General features: G+C 45.3%; 1 protein-coding gene across 1 annotated transcript; it reads right to left on the bottom strand.

The window, feature by feature from the left end:
- Positions 1-1,271: 1,271 nt before the first annotated feature.
- LOC146193148 (uncharacterized) lies at positions 1,272-3,300 on the bottom strand. Its single transcript, XM_084600492.1, has 3 exons — positions 3,069-3,300; positions 2,486-2,746; positions 1,272-2,362 (listed from the first exon to the last, which is right to left on the bottom strand). The coding sequence occupies exons 1-3, from the start codon at positions 3,298-3,300 to the stop codon at positions 1,272-1,274; spliced, it is 1,584 nt and encodes a 527-aa protein (XP_084456618.1).
- Between the last annotated feature and the right edge of the window lie 20,987 nt (positions 3,301-24,287).

The following is a 24,287-nucleotide window of genomic DNA, read 5'->3' as shown; positions in this document are numbered from 1 at the left end:
AGGCTTCCCACCTCTACCCTTGTTCAGTACTATTTCAGATCTTGTAGCCATCTTCCCCCTCTTGTTCTACAAAGATTGTATGAAGTTGGTACATAGCAAACTGAAGGATATATGGCAGTCTACATGGGCAAATCAAGTAAATAACAAGCTACACCTGATAAAACCCATCTCGGGAGAGTGGACGTCGTGTACGCATCAGGCACGCTATATTGAAGTGATACCATATGTCATCTACGTATTGGGCACCGGCACTTTACACACTTCATCCTGACCAAAGAAGACACACTTACATGTGAACTCTATGGAGATGTGGTAACCACATTCTATGATCATGCACTGAACTCGATAAACTACGGAAAAAGCACTTTCCACAATTTTACAGTGAACAGATCCCCTTGCATCCTAGGTTACTCCTGGAAGTAAATGCACTAGATGAAATCTGCAGTGTTTTTACGTTTTTATAGGAAGCAGAACTTCTGCGCAAATTGTAACATATTAAAACATCTCAGTTCGTTCTCACAATGCAAATACATTAGCCCTGCATTTGGCACATGATAGCCTGAGTTGCATATGTGCCATAAAACCCAACAACACATAAGCTGTTGTTTTTAACATGTGCACGCCACTTGAAACCAATAATAAAATATTGTGGGTGATAAACCTTGCCTTCATGACTAGTTGAAGGCCACGATGACAAGCAGTTGCGAGGAATGTTGTTAGTTAATGTAAAGCAACCCATCTTCAGCTTGAGGAGCGGTCATTTAGTTTGAAACAAAGAAATTACTGCGAGTGTAGCAGCTTAGTGCAATTTGTGTTCTTTATATTGTGCGCATGGCATCGGAAAGAGATAAAGCTCGGTCACAGTACAAGGACCAATAAATAAAAGGGACAAGCCCGCTGCAGTGGCTCAGTGGTTAGGGCGCTCGACTACTGATCCCAAGGATGCGGGTTCAATCCTGGCCGTGTTTCGACTGAGGCGAACCTCATAAACCAAACCAAATAAAAGGGACAGCTTAACCTAGCAATCCCGTATAGTGATTGTGTCATGAGAAATTAGACTGTCTGCTGCTTTCCATCTGGCAACAAAGTTCATAGTGTTAAACCACACATACCCCAACTCCACCCAATGAAACCCATATTAGGAAGGAGCCATTTTTGCCTCCAATGAGACAAAAAGAAATGTTATCCATATTGCATGTTTCTGTACGCACGATGAAGGAGCCCATTGCAAGGTTCCACTTCTGTACTAATTCGATATGCCCCACCAAAACCTACACCTCTTGATTTGCGGCGACCACAGATGAACAAAGGTTTGTGAGAGTGCAGCAGACTGCCACAATCTTGTCTAGTGGTGTGAACTTGTCCCCAGGCCTGGCTATCACAAAGTTAATTGGCTGAATATCCTTCATGATTACATACTTGTTGCGAACTAAGCCAATCACTTGCTCGACGTGAATGCGAACATTCGCCAGCCTTCGAGTGCTTTCAACTTCCATGGCTGAGAGCTGCTTTTTGCCCTTTGTGAAAGCAGGTATGTGCAGTTTTGCACAATACAAACCCAATGAGTCTGCAATATCAAAGCCCCTATCTGCCAGGACTACATCTCCTTGCGTTAAGTTGTTTAGAATACCACAGTTTTCAGTGATATGCCTATCACTGGCCCTTCCACCCCAGCCTTCTGAAATAAAGGTAATTACACCCTGTGGGGCAATTCCTATTAGGTACTTAGCAGTGTTGCTGCCCTTGTACTGCGACCAAGTCTCACTTCTAGGCTCGAGGGAAGATGGCCGTTCAATTCTCACCTCAAAGCAGTCAATGATGATGGCTACCTTGCCGCCAAAAGAATCATAAAATGCCTGTGGCATTGTGCTCTGCAAGAGCTGCCGTGACGGCCATGCAATCTCTGACCTCAATCTCCAAAATGCCCCATGCAGCCACTTTTCGAAAATTCGGCTCACTGTTGAGCATGATATCCCAAACCTGTATGCAAGATCCTGCAAGGGAAAGTTGCACTTCAGCTTCATCATGAAAATTATAAATTCAACAAATTTCTCGACACCATTCTGCTGTGTGTGCCTCACAGAAACTCCGACTATGTCAAAAACTGCCATGAGCGTTACAAAATTTGGCAGCCCGGTGTAAAATGAAACTTTCCCTGCATCTTGACGTAGTGATGCCTCGGAGACATCTGTGCTCTTGCTCCTCAAAACGAGCAGCTCTGACGAGAGATGATGGTTGTCAGCTTCCAGTGCTGTTATCTGGTATCCTGTGAGGTCTGTCTGAACAGCAGTTTCTGCAACAATGTGAAAAGCAGAAATATGACCATCTCTCTCAGTGCAGCAAATTTTAGCACAAGTGAACAACATTCATAACCGCGGGAAAAGCGTACTGTGCCACAAACCTACCTCTGGTTTGCTTCAGGCCCAATGCACTGCTTGGAGCTACCGCTTGGCCGCGACGGATTGATCCGGATCCGAATCTGTACTGGCATTTTGTTCCATGGCGTCGTCCTGCTGACAGATTTCTCCCATGGGCTCGTGATCTTCGAACGCGTTGTCATGAGAGAGGGCAGCGGTGGCGACTGCTGTGGGTGCGACCGCTGTCTTCACTGCGCGTTGCTTGGCGCGCTCGTACCGGGCGCTCGCATCAGCTACGCCAGCTACGCGTTGTTCACCGCCGCCGTAGCCCAGCTCTACGCTCGGCGCCCAGTCCGGATTCGTCTCGTCCATGAGACGGGCTGGTTTGCCTGAAAGCAACCACACATTCATGATTTTGCCGCAATCGATGTCTCAGCATTCCGAAATAAGCCAATGCACCACCGCTGCTGCAATCAAAGCACGACTCAGTACCGGCGAGTTTACTGCAGTAGTAAACAGAGCAACGTTCACTTTGCTACCAAAGAAACGTGACTTTTAGCGGGAATAAACGGTTTAGTCACGCGCGACAGCATGAAATTAGCGTGGCATTGCTCTATCAGGCAACGTTTTGGCTGGCGGGGAAGCACGAATGATCTCGAAAAGTTACGAGCTCTATTTAATTTACACACGGTAGATTCGTGCATTTCTTACCTGTAACGAAGTGACGGCCGCATACACGGATGTTGGCCAGATTTTTTAGGTCTTTTCTGTTCAGGCGGGCAAGCCAGACGCTCCGGCGCTTTGCGGAGAGCGTCTCCGTGCGCTTGCACTGCCACATAATGATTTTCGGTAATAGAAACATTCCTGGGGGTGGCTGTGCACTTCCCGGCCTTCGTCGGGACTTGCTTCTGCTTCCGCAGCCAAACACGGCACAATTCGGCATGTTTGCTGTGTAGAAACAGGTGTCTTACATGCAAACTAGGTAAAGTTGACACGCATGCCTGGCTTTCCGTACACCTCAATATGGCGCCCACGTATCCCAGAAGGCCCTGTGACTGGCATCCGGTGACGTCCGTGAAAACTATGTATACTCAATGTCTCGTCACCTCGAGCCTACCGGAAGCTTAGAAGAACGTTAACATTATCTCCTTTCATGAGAAAGCAGACGTGCAACGTCCCGAAATATATAATCGATCGACCTACTGTCCGTACCTGATAAGGTATTTGCTAATGTAATCCTTAATAGAGTGTTGGGCAGACTTCGGCTTCAGTCAAAGGACCAATCATGCTTTCGTAAAGGACGCTCGAAAATAGACCATAATTCGTGCTATCACTAAGGCTATAGAAAAATGAGCAGAATATAACCGACCCTAATATATGATTTTTAGGGATTAGGAGAAATCATATATGAGTTAGTAATTGCTTGAAATAAATTACAATTCAGCTTTTCACCGAGAGCTATTTGCTGTGGTAGTCGGATAAAACACAAGTCTGCAGTGATCGCCACAGAGAATTCCTGCGTGACAAAATGCAGTCTGTTATTATCCCTTTTATTGCTACCCAAAAAAGCTAATCACAAGATGAAATTAAATATTCAAGTGATCTGATTCCTCTATTTTGTTTGCTGTATCCAAACATCAAAAATTTCGTGTTGAGATTAATCACTGGTGAGACACATAATGTCGCTGGCCACAGTCCATTGTTATCAACTGCAGTTTTTTTTTTAAGTTGTATTGTACTGTAAGGCATTGTTGCACCGAAGCAGCGTCGCACCATCCGGTTGTCGCCTGACGCATGTCTTCACGTGACGTTCCACGTGTTCACTAATCTGTGTTTCCAGCAGGACAACTCCTAAAAACCTAGTTAAGAATCGACAGGAACAGGACTTCGATTTCACTGCCGCTGATGCATCCAGGGCCGGAAAAACAAAAATGGGGCCGTGGACTAATGTGCATGTAGGATCCCTTTCCCATTGCTTGACAGTCCCTCCCCACCACCGTGCTACATTAACCGTATTTTAAGTGCACAATTTGCGACAGTGATTCGTTAGCATTAGTTTCATGGAACACAATCGCAACCACTAACGCTCTGACAAGGAGATAACAGAGGACTACTCTGGGAGGCACTATTATACGTCTTTTCTATTTCCATCTTCGAAAACGGAAGAAAAGGAGCGATGGAACTTTTTGGGAGGCGGAGGGCGACGGTGGCGGTTTCGAGGAAACAGGAAGAGTCGCTTCATTTCGTCCTTGTTACATTTTCGCGCGATAGCGTTGACTGCATTTTTCCTCAGAAAATCCGTTGTTGTAGGCCTGTGAGTAAAAAATCACTTGCAGGATGCAGTTGGAAGGTGACATGGCCGAGTACTGTTTGAACGGCAAATTGAATGACGTCACGAGATTACATGACGTCACAGGAGCTGCCAGCAGGGCTCCTTTGTTGAGCAGCATGGAGGAATGTTAATCGAACTATCCAGAACTCTTTGGCGATGAGTAAGACGCTCTATACGCTTAGGCCATACAAGACACGTACGATTGGCTAGCTTGGTTCAAGGTGGTCATGTTATAGATCCATGTCAAGTAGCCTTTCATATATAACTGAATAGCTTACGACTGCATGCACGTGAATATGTTGTAGATAATAGAGGCAGAAATTAAAGAACCAGTGGTGACGCGATTGCCAAGGAGGATATATAGCCCACCGAGAATACGCAACAGAGCGGTTGAAGGCTATATAAAAGCAGCTTTTTCGCAATACGTAAGAAAACGCAGGTTTTCTCATAAAACAAAGCCCTTCTTGGCCGGCGGGGAATGCGTTTTTGCGGGAAAGGGTCTTCTCAACTGATAGGGCTAAGTTACATTAGACAGAGCCCCATTTCCCTGTTATGGCTTTATCGGTTCATACGTGCCACTTAAACTTCCATCTCATGTGGTTCACTATGAGGCCACGGGCTGCGGCCAGCATAGACACGCAGGCGCGTTTGTATTGCTTGCTTAAACAGGAATATGTGTTTGTGTCGGGTGGTCTTTGACATAATATTCTATCCTACGATTGTTTACTGTAAAGAGTACGTTCGAGATAGTAGAAGCGCAATTTGACGAATTAGGGATACTATGGATAGCAAAGGGAATAGACGAAAACAAGGATGCGCATGGGAGCAGCAGACTGGAGCCTTTAACAACGCTGCCTTCAATGCTGTCCCTTTATATTCTTAAAGGTAGAGCTTTGATGTCCCCCCCCCCTCCCCCCTCCCCCCTTCCCCAACAATTTATTCTATAAAAGTTTTGTTCCAGCAGTTTGTGACGCTAGATTGGGGCACGACAAAATAGTTACAAAAGTTAGATGAGCGCCAAGCGAGAATTGGCAACGCATTGGATACGTCGTCGTGTTTTGCGAGCGCAGTACTTGACTGGGTGGTTCTGCTAATAATTTTCTTCGCAGAGTGCATGGCTAGTGCGCGTTGTGTGGCTCTGTTGCAGTAACGCGCTGAAAAAGAAATGTGGGGCAAAAATAGTGCCGTAATGACCCACACGAATCTTATTAGTGAGCCATATACCTTTTTATTTTGGTTGCCAATGAAGCCGGAACGGGTTCGATTTCTTTGTGAACTACCAACATGCGACCTCGCTTACAATCTGCATTGGTACTAACCAATGGTCACCAGTGCGGATGACCCTTGCGACGTCTGCACTGTACTGCGCGGCGCTGTTCTGTCGTTTTGCTGATTTTTTCCGCGTGCTGTTTTGTTGCTGCGCTGTTCTTTCCGTCTGCTGTTTTGTCGCCATGCCTCTTTTCCCCTCTGCTGCTTTATCAGCGCTCTTTTTGTGTGTGCTGTTTTTTCATGGCGCTTCAGAATGGTAACATTTTATTATTTTATATTGAACACCTTTATGGTGGCAAACGAATAACACAAAGAATAAGGTAAAAGTGACTAGAATGGTTGCACTTGGAGTGACATCAGGTACAAAACGTTGATATTTTTGCAAGCTTTCAATGACTTGCCTTCAGGAGAAGCGAAAATATCCATGAGTGCAACAGAAACATTTCCTAATGCATGTTGGAAAATACGCCTACAGAATAAAACCATCGGGAGGGTTTCACGTACTGAAAACAAAATATGAAACACACAAAGGTTTCCCTTCGCTTTGTCCTTTTTTTCTTGTTGGACAGGTAACGAGAATTGTGCACGAAACTTTATACTATACGCCTGTGATCCCTTGCCAATGCTTATCCTCCGACACGCACGCACGCACGCACGCACGCACGCACGCACGCACGCACACACACACACACACACACACACACACACGCACGCACACGCACGCACGCACGCGCGCGCACACACACACACACACACACACACACACACACACACACACACACACACACACACACACACACACACACACACACACACACACACACACACACACACACACACACACACACACACACACACACACACACACACACACACACACACACACACACACACACACACACACACGACCCTCGAGAAAAAGAAAATAGTGACAATATTACTCATGCCCACCCCTTTCCTCCGTGGAGAGTGCGGCTGTCCTTGGACCACAGTCGAGATCAGCTGGCCCTCATGCAGCAATCCAGCTAACACCTCGGCGGCTAAGAAACAAACATACAAAAACAATCCGTGCGAGAAAGTGTACTGTTTCTCTCGTCTCATGACGTATGGCGAACATGCTCTCTATGCACGATGTGTGCGTATATTCTTTATCCGGCGCGCTGTGCATTTCTTTGTGCTGTTGTCTCACCGTTTCCGAGCCCCGCGCGGTGGCGACGACGCTCCCAGGGAATCTTGTTGCAGCACGTCGCTCTGCCCAGTGCCGCGGAGACCCACAACTCGTAGTCGGGGATCCATCTTGAACGGCGCCATCTTGAACAGGTGAGTTAGTATAATAGTTGATAGTTGCTTTCTCTTTACCTGCGCCTTTGAACCACGCTCGTTCGCGAGTCACATATGCACTTTAAGAACGACTCGGCGTCCCTTAGTTACTGTCCGGCGCTGAAACCAGGAATAGGTGTGTGACCGCCACGCCTTAAACCGCAGGTCCCAGTTGAGTTCTTTTCGAAATGAGTCAAATAAACTAAACCGGAACTCGGAAGAACACGCAAGTTACTTATTCGCGTGAACCTAGCGCTCTCAAACCTCTGTAGGATATTTGTTGCAAATATGTTGCAAGAACTTCGCTCCGCCATGTGTTAGTTTAACGTGCCAAAGTGACTAAGGCTATGAAGGACGCACCGCCATGTGCTGAAAAATTATGCAAATAATTTGATCGATATTAGGTTTTTCGGTACAGCGCTTTATCGAAACCCAACCGTGTACGGGCAATGCAGTAAAAAACTGTATCGAATGCGAATGATATATTTGTGCGATTATTCGCTTATTGCGCGAATATTCGTGTAAAACGTATCTTCATGCGAAACTGCGAAAGGTTAGGGACGGCGCTATAAAAGTCACGTCATTAAAGTGGAGCTGTACTTCGCCGTCCTTCGCTGAAACCAAAAAGGGCTGGGTGTGACCGCCACACCCTTAACAGCAGGTCCTCCCCCTCCCCCTACACACACACCAGGCACGTTCGTCGCCCAGGTTTCTAAAATCTCTCGTGTCAACTTGTCCTCATTCTTTTTCAAAACTGCACATTTATGCAAGTCAGTTCAACATTTTTTTCTTGCATAACTTCCAGTCTTGAGTTTTTTCATGTGTGACGACCAACTAGGTCAACATTCCGCTATAGGATATGTGTTGCAAATAAGTTGTGAGAACTGCCCACCGCCATGTACTCGTTTAACGTGCCAAAGTGACCAAGGCTATGAGAGACGCACCATCATGTACTGAAAAATTATGCAACAGCATTTTATCGGAACCCAACCAAGTACAGGTAAAGCAGTCAAAAACTGAACAGAAAACGAATGAAATATATGTACGATTATTCGCTGATTGTGCGAATGTTCGTGTAAAAGGAACATTCATGCAAAACTGCGAAGGATTAGGGTCTTTACTATAAAATTAATTGCAAAAGAGTTGTGGCCGTCGAAGAACACAACTTGGAGATACAAAAAAGAGAAATCTGTGAAATCTGTGTCATATGCCATTTTGAAGAGTTTATGTGTCAGTATTAATTACGGTCACCACTGCGACACGAGAGGATCGCCTCGCACTGTCGAACATCTCCTTTCGGGCACACGTCGATTCTGTGACCGTCATGCGCAGTCTTGATTCTTGAAGACTTTACGTGTTAAGAGCAATGAAAAATTTCACAGTATCGCATTTTAGGGCGGAGTCTTTTAATGCCTCATCGCTGTAAACAGCAATTGTTGACAGAAATGTCACGCTTTTCAATTGGTCGAAATGGTCCTCACGTCAGAGTGCGCGAATTTCAGACGGGGCCATTTGTACGGCTAGTAACCATGCAATAGCAGTACGAAGAGAGGATAACCGATGATCGCTTAGGGTAACAAACTGGATTGCAAGGCTAGAAAAGCGTAGCAAGGGGCGGCAGAAAGTTAGGTGGCCGGATGATGTTAAGTTCGCATGGGTCAAGTGGATGCAGCTAGCATAAGACCGGGTTAATTGGAGGAATATGGGAGAGGCCTTCGCCCTGCAGTGGGTAGTCAGGCTGATGAGGATGATGATGATGATGATGTAATCAATTAAAGGGATGGTATAGTGATGCTTCAAAAAGTGGGACTAATTTTAATTCATTAGTTGAGTTTATTAAATGTTGACGTAGTCAGTCGAGGGTTTATTTAAAATTGAGCGAAGTGATTGTCAATTGCACTAACTAGGCAATTAGCGCAAGCTTGCACTTGCTAAACAGAAACTAAGGTTTACTGATAAGTGTACCTTGTACTGGTAATTGAATAAAGTGCAATACACCAATTAGCTAGTTAGTCTGCTTGTGCTAATTAGGCACATTATTATAGGCAATTAGTGAAAGTTTACGCTTACAGAATTGGGATTTTCGGTAGCCGGTAATTACGTTTTACTGTCGAACGGCACCCGTCTTGAATTACGCTTCCGCCTTGAAGCACTTTAGTGAGCCCCGTGAATGTTTTTTTCGTGCACTGCTGGTATAGTGTTCTAGAACACTATACTGCTGGCCCGCCTACTGTCTACAGGTCACGTGACTTCGGGTCGTCGTATCCCTTCCAATCGTGCCTGCGGTGTCTTGTGTCGGAGTTGCTCTTTTTTTTTTAACTTTTGTTTGAAGTGTTCATGCGATAAATTCGAAGGCAGCGTGCCCGACTGCTGTGCCTTTGGATTTCGGTGTTTTTTATGTTCTTGAAGGGGAAAAAAATATGACCTGCAACGGCGGTCAATGTGGGTTCGCAGATTCGGTCGGGAAAGCTTGGCGTCATGAAAGAACACCCTGTTGTGCAAGATACGATGGTACACTGCATGGTTTCACCTTTCGTTCGGTTAGCCGCGAAACGAGAGCAGGAAATACTCAAAGGTGCGCACAGTGCGCGTGATCGGAACAGGTGCTTACATTCGAACACAGTGTACCGCACGCGTGCTGAAACACGCCGCGTTCATTTCGCTTGCGCAATTTTGCAAAAGCTACCCTCACACTAAGTGAACTATCTCACCAGCAGGAAACTGCTACATCTACATTCACTTGTGCAAAAATGCTCATACTCTGCTCGCGCATGAGCGCAGGCCTATGCTCATTTGCGAATCGATGTGCGCCTCCCGCACCTCTTCCTTTGTGCATTTTTATTATACATTTACTAGCTATTATGGCGAAATGCTTACTAGGCTATGTTAGCACTAAACGTGTTTGCAAGAAGTATAGAAGCAAACTGTAAGTGTGCGATAAGAAATCATCAGATGGTGGCGTTAGTAGTCATGCATGTCTGAATGTGTAAGACGTGTGGTACATAAACGGTCTGTCATGCATGTCATTGTAGTTCGTCATGAGTCATGAGCAGAGTTACATCTGGGAGTGATGACTGACGATGTGGTAAAGAGTTTGTGTAAATTCATGCAAGTCATGAGTCGCAGTTATGACTTGTGGGTCAAAAGTTCAGTCATGGGTCACAAATGTCACGTTACTGTGAGACTATCCCGTAACAAGGTCAGGTGACAGTCAAGTTGCATGAGAATGTCACGTGGCTACGAGAGGACTATGCAAATGGAGCGACGCCGTACCGCCAGTCCTACACTTGCAGGAGTACTGCAACGAAAGTGCTCCAAGAAAAGGAAATTTCCACTGCAGCACGAATCACAAGCACTGGCATTGCTAGCAAAGCCTACATAAGATATACAAGGAGCGCGTTGTACCGTGTGGTGCAGCAACTCTGGCTTGCGCATTTCATCAATACAGTCTTTTGCAGGGCTCTAAGTTTATTTATTTCTAGTCAACTGCTGTTGCGGTTCCCTGCAAACTGTTCAGTATAACATTATATCGACTAGAATAACTAGCTCAATACATTTGTGCGTTTGCAAGTGGAAACTTCTGGCCAGTGCGTGCCAACCACATATGGAAGCAGTGTACTATGCCAATGTCGTACTGATTTTTGACGTAATAAGCGAGGTTCTAGCAAATAGGCGGCACAAGGGGGATTTCGATAGAACTCTATTATAGTGACACCATCTAACAAATGAAAAATGCAATATTCGCAATCTCGCGAGGAAAGACAATAAGCCAAAATTCACGTTCTTTTTAGCCCGCTGAAAATGGGCGAGACCAGCGCGTTACTTTCCCTTCGCTTGACGAGGACACTGAAAAAGAATTAAGTTCACGCTTACAAATGCGCTTGCATTCTCTAGGCGTTCTTGACGCATGCAACGATGGTGATGTAAATGATAATTTGATCGCCATTACTAAATAGTATGTTTTTTTTTTAATGCTGTGTCGGCTAACCTGCTGCTTCATTTTGTGACGCTTATACAAAGCGAATTATCGTTTTGGAGCGTAATCAAGTCCAGCACCACGCGTTCTCTGTGCCTGGCGCAGGGGCGCCGATGCGCGGCATTCTCAACGACTTGACGTGCACACGTTCCTACGATATACGCAGACACGCTATTTCGTACCCGGTCACTTTATAATATTGTAACACCACTATAGTGTGCGTAGAATACGAGGTGGTGCAAACAGCCCGGGATTTGTGAGTGCAGCCTGCGGCCTGCAACTTTTCCGATCCACCTACACACTTTTTTCCCATCGATTGCTGCCCGTGCACAGTAATCAAGATCGCGACCATGTAATCACCGTTCGTACTGTTCTAAATAAATAGGCCGAAATACAGTTTTGTTGAGCTCAATAACTTATGTTTAGACTATACGACGGCGGCCCTGTACGGCAGTCTGGAAGGAAGATGGCGCCCGCGGGCACCTTTGCGGTACTATGGAAATTTTCCAGTGACTCAGCGAATCTGGTCGCAAGTTCGCACTAAGAGTGGACGACCCTGTACATGTAGTATCCTTTTTTGTTTCCTGAAGGACACCCCTCAGCCCCTCTCCCCTCATAAAAAACAAACTGAGTGCTGGAGTGCTTGATGCTAATGACCAGTGTAACAGGCTTCAGAAAAAACAAAAACAATCAGACAGTCTTTTGCAACAGGAGTACGATTATGAGAAGTATAACAGGAACGGGAATTGATGCTCTTCTGAGACAGTATATACCTTTTACAAAAGCTTTTGTATCTCACAACACAAAACTAGTAAAAGAAAAATTGGCGAGCATGAAAACTTTAAAGGTGCGAATGTGATATGATGACCATTATATTCACTAAAAAATGACAGAGATGTTTACAACATTGGTATAGAGTGCGAAGTCAGTTTTACCTCTTCACTGATGTTAAAATATGCTTTGCCACTTTGCAAGCAATCTGATCACGTAAGTTGATGAAATCGTCAATTTCCAATTAATACATAATACACCAGTTTCGCAAGTCATCTCTGATTATGTGTATGAAGACTTCTGGCGCTGCATTCTCCATAACATACTCAAGATATTCCAACAAGATGTCCACACCATCTGGCTATTTATTAGGGGTATAAAGAAACACTCCATGATCATCTACATACCGGAATGCCCTGGCCACTTACGTCTTTATTTTCTAGCAACGACATACTACTACTGAATGTCATCTTGATCACGTGACTTTGATGATGTTATCAATTTCTGTTATGACATACTACGCATCTTGGCTGCCATCTTGGTCACTTTACTTGATGACGTCTTTAACTCTAGTTACGACGCACCAGACTATTTATAAGTCACACTTAGTCATATGACTTAAGGATCTCTTGAATATCTGATTACAAAACACATCAGTTTTGTAAGTCTAAGCTGCCCCGGATAGGGCTTGTCGAAGCCGTACAAGGTGACCTCGGCTGGTCTTCATTCGAAGCACACGGGGCACGCAATAGGCAACCTGCAATGGAGTTTGCTGATACATGTGACGCCACCTGGCGGCCGACGGGAGCTAATACTGAGGCGGCGCAGAAGCTGACGCCGTATATGTTGCGGCCGCTGTGTTCCTTCTGCGTTCGTGTTTTGTTATCCCAGTGAGTGTGATTTACTCATTTAGTGACTTCAGTGGTCTCGTGCGATGCTTCGACTACTACGGATGGGAAGAATAACGATAATAAGCGCAAGGGTGGCGAGAAAGACTGCCACAATCACGAAGGAAGCCTAAGCGTACCGCTTGTTGGGAGAACCTGGGGAGAATGATGAGAGAAGGAGATATTGGCTGCGAGATAGTAATGTAACTGGAATTCGTTTTGTTATGGGGCCATTGGCGTACAGACGCCAAGAAGCTAAAATAAGACGATTGCCCGTGAGCGGAGGAAACGGTATAAACTTCTGACTCGGGGAGTCGCACGCTGGTTGGGGCACACTACTATAAGTACGCGCTCCGCGCTGTAAAATCTGGCGTGTACTAATATGCTGTGCAAGATCGAGTGGCATATGTTTAGAAAAGCAACAAAGCCGTGCAGCCGCAGCATCGTATGCCAGCCGCATTTCAACGGAGGCGAAATAAAAAAAAAAATGTTCGTGGATCTGTGAACCGGATTTCTAATGCGGTGGCTATTCGGAACCACAAAGCCAAAATATTGTTACATATATGCCCTGCGTCGCTGGATGTTGAAGAGGGCGATCAACAGTAGTGACGCGAAAGGAAGACGAAGCTGAAGAAACCGTTGGGACTTACCTGAACACTTGCTGTGTTCTGCTCTACTGTGCTGTGAACACTTGCCCATCACCTGCTGTGGTTTCCTGTGCTAGCCTTCTGCCCCGTATCATCTTGGTGGAAGTGCGGGGTAGAAGGCCCCGTACCAATATCTTCGAAACTTCCAATTACAGATTTCAATAAGCATATTTATCTGTAAATTAGTTCTTAAGGTGCTGAAAAAGTCGAAGTGGCGGAGTGTAGAGGCCCGTGATACTGTGTACGCTGAGAATGGAACTTCGTTCTATCGTTCCGCGTCAAATATTTCTTTCACCGACTGCTCAAGCTACTCAAGAGTCTCTTGTCCCAGATGATAGACTATTTCATAATTAGTAGCAACAGCAAAAATTCTAACTCTTAACGACCTCCTTTACGAAAGCTTTGCTGTTGAGTACCAGCATTACCCACCGGCTTTCCCCAAGTTTGAGGTACGGAGGTACAAAATGCATGCCAGTTGTTGTTAAGAGCTTTATTTTTCCAACGGTGTAGGAGGCCCCCTACTCTCCGCCTCCGGAACGCACAGTTTTCGTTGATGATGCACGCTACAACCGCACAGTGCTTGCAGTCGCCACGACATCCGTAGCGGGTATCGCACCATGCCTCCTGTAACCTCCGTGGCACTGTCGAAAGGTGCACCACGAACAAAAGTGTTCGTCATGGTATTAAACTGTAAAGCAAAACCGCGAGGAAATTATTATGCTGCTGTAAAGAACAAAAAAAAAAGAAACGGCGATTAATCTCTTATCAGGTTCTCTCTGCACTTTCAATGTTTGGGTATGAGGTGTGAACGCAATAGGTAAATGAAAAGCTACGTTTACAACATTTTTCATTCGTTTAATTATTTCTTAATTAATCATCACATATCCGACTGATGTCCTGAGAGAACAAATTTCGTTAAAAAAATTTCCGTCTACTCACGCGAAATTCAAAGCTGTGCGCGCGGGTGTTCCGTCGCGAGCGGCGCGCACTGCGCGGTGACGTCGACACCGTTCACGTTTTAAACATGACCATTCTCGAACAGGCGGTGTCTTTTTGCCAGTAGCTCTGAAGACATTCGATTGCCTTAAAACCGCAGAAAATGAGAGCCGAGATGCTTCCAGCCGTACAACGCGAACGCAACCCGACCGCGCCGGCCTACTCAGATTACTCGGCGCCGCCGTTGGTGGCGCTGAACGCTGCGCTCGACTAGCGCCGCCTGGCCACTGCAGGTTGCCTATAAGCTTTACTAAGAAGGCCGCCTGCGGACTATGCCCAGCGTTCGTAGATATGCGTCTCCTACCTAAAAACGCTAGCTATGCCCGACAGCAGGTGTGTGCGCCGAGTATTCCTATATATACCTGTTCATCAAAAAAATTAAAGAGCACTGCAGAATCTGCATTGGAGTAATGCGATAGCACGGATGCTGCTGTTGGTTGCTTCTAGTTACTTAATTCACTTCTTGTTCACCGATTGTAGTCCTTAGTACTTTCAAATTGCGCACTAATTCCTTCCTACGCCCTTTTTCGGCTCTACTTACGGTTGCTTGACGTCACATCTTCTACGTCACATTTATTCACTTCTTGTTTATTCATTTTAGTCTTTGGTACATTCAAATTGCGTGCCAATCTCTTCCTAAGCCCTTTGTGGGCTCTACTTCCGGTTGCGGGGCGCCACATGATCTACGTCACATCCAATTCACTTCTTGTTTATTCATTTTAGCATTTTTTTTTGTACGCAAGCTTGCCATAACGCATATTATATAAACTCATGTAAATGGTTTTCCGTGAGGAACCGGAGCAGGCTCCCGCTCTTAGCGTTGTCGGTGAGCCATTTAGAAAAGTCCTCTTCCCTTGTTGTGGTTAGTCCCACTTCGCGCAGAATCTGTGTCTTTGATGCCCTTGTCCCTGCACAAGTCCATAGCAGGTGGCGGACATCCACTTCTGCAGCTGGTGTGGAACACTTCGGGCATGTGGTTGGTCCGATGTCTGCTTGCGATTCCCATCGGCATTTTACCGACGGGGTAAGGGCCGCCTCAGCACTTATCCTTCTAAGGGAAACCTCCTCCAATCTCATTAAGTTACGAGGGAGTGGGAATGTACACGGGGGAATGAGGGCACGTGTACTTTTCCTTAAAGAGGATGCTAAGATGGGAACAGCGGAGCGGGCATCGAAAGGGAGCCTGGTGGGGGGCGCATTAGTGTTTGGAACTTCGTGTGTGAGGTGGTCAACTTTTCTCTGCTCAGCGTTCTCAACATTGTCTTGTGTCCAATGTATCTGGATGCTTATCTTTGTTTTTTTATTGACTGCGTGGATTTCCTGGGTAACACATAGCGTCTTCGTCACTTTCTTCAGTTGTTTTATGGCGGCTAAAGAGTCTGTATAGATGTGGGCTTCTGTTATCGAATCTATTTTATTTATGGCCTCCATAGCATCGCGGATTGCATAGAGTTCCATCACAACCGGGTCCGGGTATTCTAAAACATATTCTTTATGTACCTTTAGTTCGCTGTGTGTTGGACTAGTAGCTGCTGTTCTACCGCCATTTTCTATAATTGATGCGTCCTTATATGCAATGCGGGTACCTGGAAGTGCATCAACCAGAGGTCGAGATGTCAGCTTTTCTTTGCGACGAAGCCGAGTGGTCTTGTTTGTCGTAATAGTCGTGAATTCCCACGAAGGGCGTCAGCCATTGGTGGTGTTCGAACTGCCACCTCGTTGTACAAGGATGCTATGGGCATAACGTACTTTCGCTTCAGATTCCTTGTTGCCTCTCGTTGTTCAATTAATTCTGTCAACGTATTTATTTGTGCAAACTCTTGGAGAATAGGGATAGGTGTAAGTTTTGGTAAGGCCGTGATAGTGCGCATTGCGTTTCTATTTATTGTTTCCAATTTCGCCCATTGCCGCCTCGTGAGTCTTTGGAATTGGGCCTGGTATAGTATCCTCGGCTGTAACACTGATTGTACAAGACGTCTTGCCATGTTCGCTCGAGCTCCTCCTCCCCTAGACGAAATGCGTTTTATCAAGTTTAAGGAAGTCGCAGCTACTTTTTTCACCTTATGAAGCCATTGTGTTCATTTGCCGGATTTGTGAATTTCTAGGCCAAGAACTCTCAACTCGTCCACCTCTTCCAATGCCTGATTTCCAATCTTTAGGGTGACTCTTTGGGTTGCCAATTGTTTTCTTCCATTCTTGTTGGCAACATGAATGTAACTGGACTTTTAAGGTGATAATTCCAGACCTGCATCTTGCACGTACTCATCTATGGTATTTAAAGCCTCTTGCAGATACCGATTCTGTCTCTCAAGTTGTTTATGAACAGACCAAATCGTGACATAATCTGCGTATATCATGAACCGCACTTCTGGTATTTTAGCTAATTTCCACGCCAATGGGATCAGTGCGATATAAAATAAGAAAGGTGCTAACACTGACCCTTGTGGCACGCCTCTGTTCGAGGTGTAATTGCCAATTTGTTTTCCGTTTATCCGGATAGAAAACATCCTGCCCTTAAGCAGATTATGTACTGCTTTTATGACCTGCAAGGGAATGCCCATACATTCCATGTTGCTAAGAATCTTGGCGTGTAACACGTTGTCGTATGCCTTCGCCATGTCGGTAGCCACTACAGTGCGCACTAGGTGGCTATAAGGCGACACGTGTATGACCTCTTCAGCGAGCACAGCCAGTCCATTTTTTGTCCCAAGGTTTGTTCGGAACCCAATTTGTCGAGCATGGTATTTTTTATTGCTTTCCAACCACCATGACAGGCGGGTGGCTATCATCTTTTCATAGATCTTGCAAATTGTGGGTGTTAGCGAGATAGGTCGCAAAGATTCTAGACTTGTGGGAGGTTTCCCAGCCTTTGGTATTGTTACCACCACCGAGTGTTTCCAGCCGAGTGGAATGTCTCCTCCTTGCCATACCTCATTTACCACATCCAACAAGCCGTCAACTGCGGCTCCTTCTAAATTCTTCAATACTTCATAAGGAATATCGTCATGTCCAGGCGCAGTTTTACCATTCGCTTCTTCTATAGCAGCCAATAACTCCAATTTGGTAAATGGTAATGTTATTCCTGTTATATCAACCGCATCCACTGTCGGTGAAGGCACCGGATAATGTGCGCGGCTCGGGAAGAAAAGGGCAGCAGCCTGATCTGCAAATTCCTCTGGTGTAAGCTGTAATGCGAGTCTAATACTTTCTGCATGATCTTTAACCTGCCGCCTCTTTTCCATGCCATGGAAAGTCCTCCAGAGGGCCTTGTTAGTCGTTCCTGAGCCCAAACGACTGCACCACTCATCCCATCTCCTATGAGCCAGCTGTTTTTCATATCGGCGTGCCTGTGCCGTCACTCTGTTTACCTCAATTTTTCTTTGCACGTCTTCAGGATGGCGACCAGCCTGTATCTCGGCCTGTTTTCGACGTGCCCAAAGTTTTAGTAGGTGCAGGTCGGGAGTTGGCTGATCTTCGTTCACTGTAGTTGTAATGGTGTGATCCTTGAGTACCGTTTGAAGGGTGGTAACGAGAGCATTCGGGCTAACTGAATGCGTTCGAATATCCTGCCGTACACCATCCCAAAGTGTAACAGAAGCTTTCTTTCGAATTTTCTTCATATGTCCCAAATTAAGACCAATACTAATGGGGACATGGTCACTACCCCACGCATCTAATTCCGCCTGCCATTGTGGTGCACCAGGGCCCTTCCACCACGTCAAGTCTGGTGAGCGTGTTTGTGTTGCAGGTAGTGTTGCGACTCCTGGATGATTTAGCAGTGTAAATTCCATTTCTGTGAAGGCAGTATGAACTTGATCACCCCTTTTAGAATCATAATCATATCCCCATATGGTGTGCAGAGCGTTAAAATCTCCACCGATTAGTATCGCAATTCCAGGGTATGAACGGCGAATATGCATAACCCATCCTAGATTAAGTACTGTGTTTCTTGGCCGAGCGTACACGGACACTAATATAAGGGGCGCTTTGTTCGGACGCGTGAGTACAGCAACTACTTCCTGCTGAGGGTTGCACCACTTGCTCAAGTCAAGTGGCGTTTGGGGAATGTTGGCCCTAATATAGACGGCAGCTTTTCCTGGTGTTTCGGTACATTCAAATTGCGCGCCCATCCTTTCCTATGCCCTTTTTTTTTTTGGCTCTACTTCCGGTTGCCTGACGTCATATCCTCTACGCCACATTAATTCACTTCTTGTTTATTCATTTTAGTCTTTGGCACCTTCAAATTGCGCGTCAATCCCTTCCTATGCCCTTTTTCGGCTTTACTGCCAGTTGCGTGACGTCACATCCTTGACGTCACAATAAATCACTTCTTGCTTATCCATTTTAGTTTGCGGTACTTTCAAATTGCGCGCCAATCTCTTCCTATGCCCTTTTTGCTATACTTTCGGTTGCGTGACGTAAGATCTTTGATGCCACCCTAATGTTTACTGCCTTAATTAACTGCTTTAGTCTTTGATACTTTAAAATTGAGCGCCAATCCCTCCTATGCCCTTTTTCGGCTCTACTTCCGGTTGCGTAACGTCACATCCCTGACGTCACATTAATTCACTTCTTGTTTCCCCTTTTTTGGTCTTCGGTACTTTCAAATTGCCCGCAAATCTCTTCCTATACCCTTTTTAGGCTCTACTTCCGGTGGCGATCTCATCCTTGACGTCACATTAATTCACTTCATGTTTCCCATGGAGGAAGGAAACAACTTAGGAGAGGCTCTTGCAATTCCCAATGCATTGGCGAAAGTGTCACGGAAGTGACGTCAAAATTTAGGGTTAGCCAAGTCGGGCTATTAGCAATGGCCTCGCTGTTGCTATGAAAACTCGGGCCACAAGCAACAGCGTTGCTGAGGGCCCAAGGTACGCGATCGTTGCGGAGATAGAAAATTCGGAGGGGGAAGGAGGAGGAGAGACATTGCAGCGTCCGGTCGCGGCGCGGCCGCACCGGCTTCAAAAAGGTGACGTCAGGGCATCTCCTAAGTTCTTTCCTTCCACCATGTTGTTTTCCCCTTTTTTTTTGGTCTTCGGTACTTTCAAATCGCGCGCCAATCCCTTCCTATGCACTTTTAGGCCCTACTTCTGGTTGCGTGACGTCACATGTTTGACGTCACCCTAACTGACTGTTTTAATTAACCATTTTAGTATTTGATACATTCAATTGTGGCACCAAGCCATCGCTAATGAGACCATTTTCGCCTTTAAGTTTTTATTTTCTGCCTCTAATTAATGACCTAATTGACCTATTGGCCTAATTAGTTTTTCTCACACAACATTACATCACCCTCTATCGATTGACACCACTCAATAACCTCTACGACTTCTCAATACTCACAACTGCTAGGCACACAGACACAAAATACCGGAACATATTGTGAAATGTGCAGTGACTCTAACTGAAAGAGAGCTCGGTAACTCACTTGCCGGTCCATGCCTGTGATTTGATTTTGTCCTTTCTTCGTTTTAATCTAACCGGCTGAATTTCACGCTACAGACGCATGAAATGCCGTGCTTTGTCACCCAAGAACAGTAACCGATTATAAGACTTTGCGAATTGATCTGAAATGGATAATGGATCTTTATAAAAAAAAAACGCCAGTAAAGTTGAGCTCCACGCGGTAGCTGCTCTAGACATAAACAGAGTATACATGATCGATGGGCCTCAAAGATTTAGCGCGACTAGCATTGCTCTTAAAACTGTCGTTATGAAACAGCTCCATTCACTTGCTGCCACTGTTCAAACTGTTACAGTAGTCCGTCTATGGGAATTAGTAAGATTTAATATGAAGTTTGAAAGCTGCCCTGCATTACTTTCTTCAATGCCATACCGACCAATGGTGCGCTACCACCACTCTGAAAGACATTAATTTACGCACAATCCGCCTTTTTCACAAGGCCGCTGTGCTAAAGCTCACTTTAGCTGTGCACATGCGCGCCTCTTCTTTGGTTGAAAACAGACCACCAACCCCAGCTACGCATGCGCAGTGCGCAGTTCTTGGTCTCCGTGATCGGCGCAGCCGGAGCTGATCTCGGAGGCCATGTGTAGTTAATAGTAGTTACAGGCGTATGCGATAGATGGCAATAGCTGTCAAAAACAGAAACCATTTTGTCGCTGGCGGCGGCATCTCCCAAGGACGTTTTCAACCAGTAGCAGACAAATTTCAACCCCTCCCAGAGGGCGCCACATTTTGTAAAAAAAAGCAGATTTGTAATCAGGCTTTATTCCTTGGCCCAATGGTGGTAGCATATCTTTTATCAGAGGACTAAAATAAAACTAATTTCTGCCCGGTTGCAAATTTATAGGTTTCTTTTTGGCCAATCGCATCAAGTATCGAGGTCAGGACTAACACAGCCACGACTGATTAACACACAGTCTTATGGAGTATGAAAATGAAAAACAAAATTAGTCGTGGTTTAAGTGAGCTTATTAAGACATGCGAAAGACCTGTATGGCATCATTTTGCTTTGCGGTTTAGCATTTAGGAACCGGCACAACGATATCAGTGCATTTCCAATACGGCGTGGTCCAGCGAGGTTCTTTCCTGTACACTTGCATTTAAAGCAGAATTCTCATGACACCCGTGTAGCTTTAATTGGCTTGATTTGTTTTTGAGGAAAGAAAAGCGCTGTGCCTGCCTCAGTCCTCGACGGATCTTACACGAAGTGGACGCGCAAATGCTAGACGATTTTGTTAGGCACCGAAGCACTCCATTAGTTATTTCGAACGAACAAAAGGAGATGTAAGCCGATGTATACTCATTGCATATCCGCCAGGGCAGTCACACCCGTTAAGTTTCATATGGCGGCCGCAATAAGAGTCAATCATTGTTACTTGCAACTACACGAGATTCAGGCAGCCTCCAGCTAGAATGGTAAACAGTGCGCCAATGAATGATAACTATAATGTGGAATAAAAAGCAAGAAGACAAGAAAATGTAAAATTTTAGCAACTTTTAACTAGAAACAAACAATAGGTGGGGTAAAGTGGGAACGAGGGCACGAGCATTGCGAAGCGACAGAGATAAGGTTCTTTCATTAATCAAAAGCCAGCCAGTGTTTAACAGTGTTTGAACTGCTGTCTTGGCGAGTTTCGAAACTCGAAGCTTATACAGTGCACCAGAGAACCTTTTCTTCTTTACTACATGGAAGCTGCTGAAAAAGTCTTGCTGATTTTTTTTTTTTATAAATGCAACCGCCAAACTGATGACAATGAGGGGCCTTTATTCCGCCCTTATCAGCTTTCATATCTATTTTCACATTAGTTACCAAGCGACATTGCCTACCCGTCTATCTCGTCTGCATTTTCTGGTGTTCTTTTAGGTGGTGGTAATGCCCTGCTGCCAGCCTGTAGTGTAGAATTTCGCTGAAATTAGCCAATGTTCCTGGCTTCTCTCTAGCGCTACCCTCTGACTGCACCGGCATGAGAGATTTGGGATCAGTTTGTTAACCGCTTCGTTGCCCTCTAAGCCATGGGGATCAGACAGAATGCAAGGGCATTGTTGGGAGTTCCACCATTGGAAAGCCCGTGCGATGTAAACGGAGGCTCACAGTTGGCCCGGTTACTGCCACACACCGCATGTCGCTTAACGTGAATAATGTCAAGGTGTGATTCGTATGTTTATTTTACTTCGTCTGACCGTCAAAGCCTTACACCGTGGTCAGAGCCATGGTTGTTAGCGAACGCAGAAAACGCGTTACAACTCAAATTTTCCGGCGCGCAGGCAACAGTATAGGCAATTACAATATCAGCGCGTTCCCGCAGCATTCTACTACACCAAGTTTATTTGCTAACAGTGAAAATACCTCCGCCAGTGAATTTTGCTACGTCCGCCTGCTAACGACTGACAAGAAGCTCTCAGTGACAAAAACGGCAGAGAAGGAGGGTCATGGATTTGTTAGGGATGAAGAGTATGGTCGGAGCAGTTGGTGAAGTTGGCGCATTCCTGTTGTAGGAATATAAAAACATCAGCGATGTGCACGTTTGTCGAACACATGAGATCCTTTTTCTAAGTGGGAATCGCTATGTCATTGGTACGCGTACTGAGGAGTGGTGCGCACTTGCGCAAGTTCTCAATAATAGCCAATCCACAATCAGATGCAAAATCTGGACACCAGGGTCAGGGATATGGTCTATGTTCCCAGTTTGTGCCGTTTTCAGAAGTGCCGCTCCGTCCTTTGCCTCGAAAATTTGATTGGCGATACACCGGAGCTGGATGTCACTATTTCTACTTCCGGCGTTTCCCAGCAATCAGTTGACTTATAGTTCAGGGAGATAACGACACTTCTGAAAACGACGTTAACTTCGAATACTGACCCAGCTCCAAAACACTCCGCAATTAAAGCAGGAAGACGGGGCTGAAAAAGACGCTTTTTGCCCACCAAGTAAGGTTTTGGACGCGCCCACGCAACAATGTGCTTTCCTGGCGTCACAATGCCTACAAACAGGGAGCGATGCATAGCTAAAGCGCGGTATAAATATTACACCCCTAATCAGAAGGAAATGGCACGGCATTGAAAAGGCTTATCTACCCGATGACATTACTAACGCAGGACTAAATTTTATAAGCGAAGGGCTCAAAATGGGATCTACGGATGGATAAATAAAATAATATTATGATGAGGCATTTATGTTCTTCAGAAGCCATTTCACCCAGCTGCTAAAAATCTGGGAGGAAAAGATTGGATGGTTGGCGAACCATATTTTACCATAGCTAAACTTCCTTTATGGTATCGGCAATGTCATTTTGGAAACCGTATCGAAAAAAAAAAAAAATCTAGGCGTTGTCATCTCTGAAGATCTTGCACCTAAGGCACACGTGCAAATCATAACCAAAAAAGCAATGAACAGGCTTCTCTTTCTAAGTGTGTTTTGCGTTTTACTACTTCCAAATCAAGCTGCTGGCGTAAAAGGCACTTGTCCGACCAATTTTAGAACACGTGAACATTGTTTGGTTACCGTACTTACAGAATGATACAGTTATGCTCGATTCAGCGCAAAGAAAAGCGGTTAGTTTTATCTACAATAGATACCAGCGCACAGACCCTCACTCAGAACTGCTTATCCGAGCAGGCATAGCTACGCTAGCAAGTCGCGCAACCTTGCACAGACTAAAGTTTTTATATTTACTAATTCATCAAGCTTTTAACATGATTCCTACTGCTTATGTAAATTTCAACCATACCAGCGGAACACGGCATAAGCACGAATTTACGCTTGAAGAGTACACTTGTGCCAACAATGTATATTACTTTTCCTTTTTTCCACGTGCAATACGCGAGTGAAATGTCTTGATAAGCTGATTTCTTCACAGCCCTCAATGGAAAAATTGAAAATGAAAAAGGGTTCGCTGCTATAGCAGGGCTATAAACTGGCCAAAATTGACTTTGCTGCTGTCTTATTTTTCTTTTTTTTCTTTGTATTGTTATTGTGCCTTTTATTTTGCTGTATAAGATTGCGGCGAAATCTTCCTTTTCAGTTCCTTCAACTACATGTCTGATTGTGTTCATATCCTGTATATATCAACCCACTCCTGTAACGGTTATAGTTGGGACTTGCAGTATATTCAAATATAATAAAATACTATGCCACGCCCTCGTGAGCCATGACTTCCTTCGTTTTACTTCATAGCGTGCAGCTCTCTAAAAAAGAGCGAGCGAGAAAATCGATAGCAAGAGGCATCCCCTAAGAACAAGTTGCTTTTCGTTCGCAGAGAGCCGCCAGGGG

The sequence above is a fragment of the Amblyomma maculatum genome, chromosome 4 (assembly GCF_055883805.1).
Source record: "Amblyomma maculatum isolate TAMU_Amacu chromosome 4, ASM5588380v1, whole genome shotgun sequence".
In the NCBI taxonomy this organism is placed as follows: domain Eukaryota; kingdom Metazoa; phylum Arthropoda; class Arachnida; order Ixodida; family Ixodidae; genus Amblyomma; species Amblyomma maculatum.
The sequence above is the reverse complement of the archived record's forward strand: the minus strand, read 5'-3'. Positions and strand labels throughout refer to the sequence as shown.

Coding starts and splice junctions, on each gene's coding strand:
- LOC146193148 (XM_084600492.1), bottom strand. CDS start 3,300: ATGCCGAATTGTGCCGTGTTTGGCTGCGGAAGCAGAAGCAAGTCCCGA. Junction 2,747..3,068: donor CGGCCGTCACTTCGTTACAG/GTAAGAAATGCA, acceptor GGTTGCTTTCAG/GCAAACCAGCCCGTCTCATG. Junction 2,363..2,485: donor CGCCATGGAACAAAATGCCA/GTACAGATTCGG, acceptor GGTTATGAATGT/TGTTCACTTGTGCTAAAATT.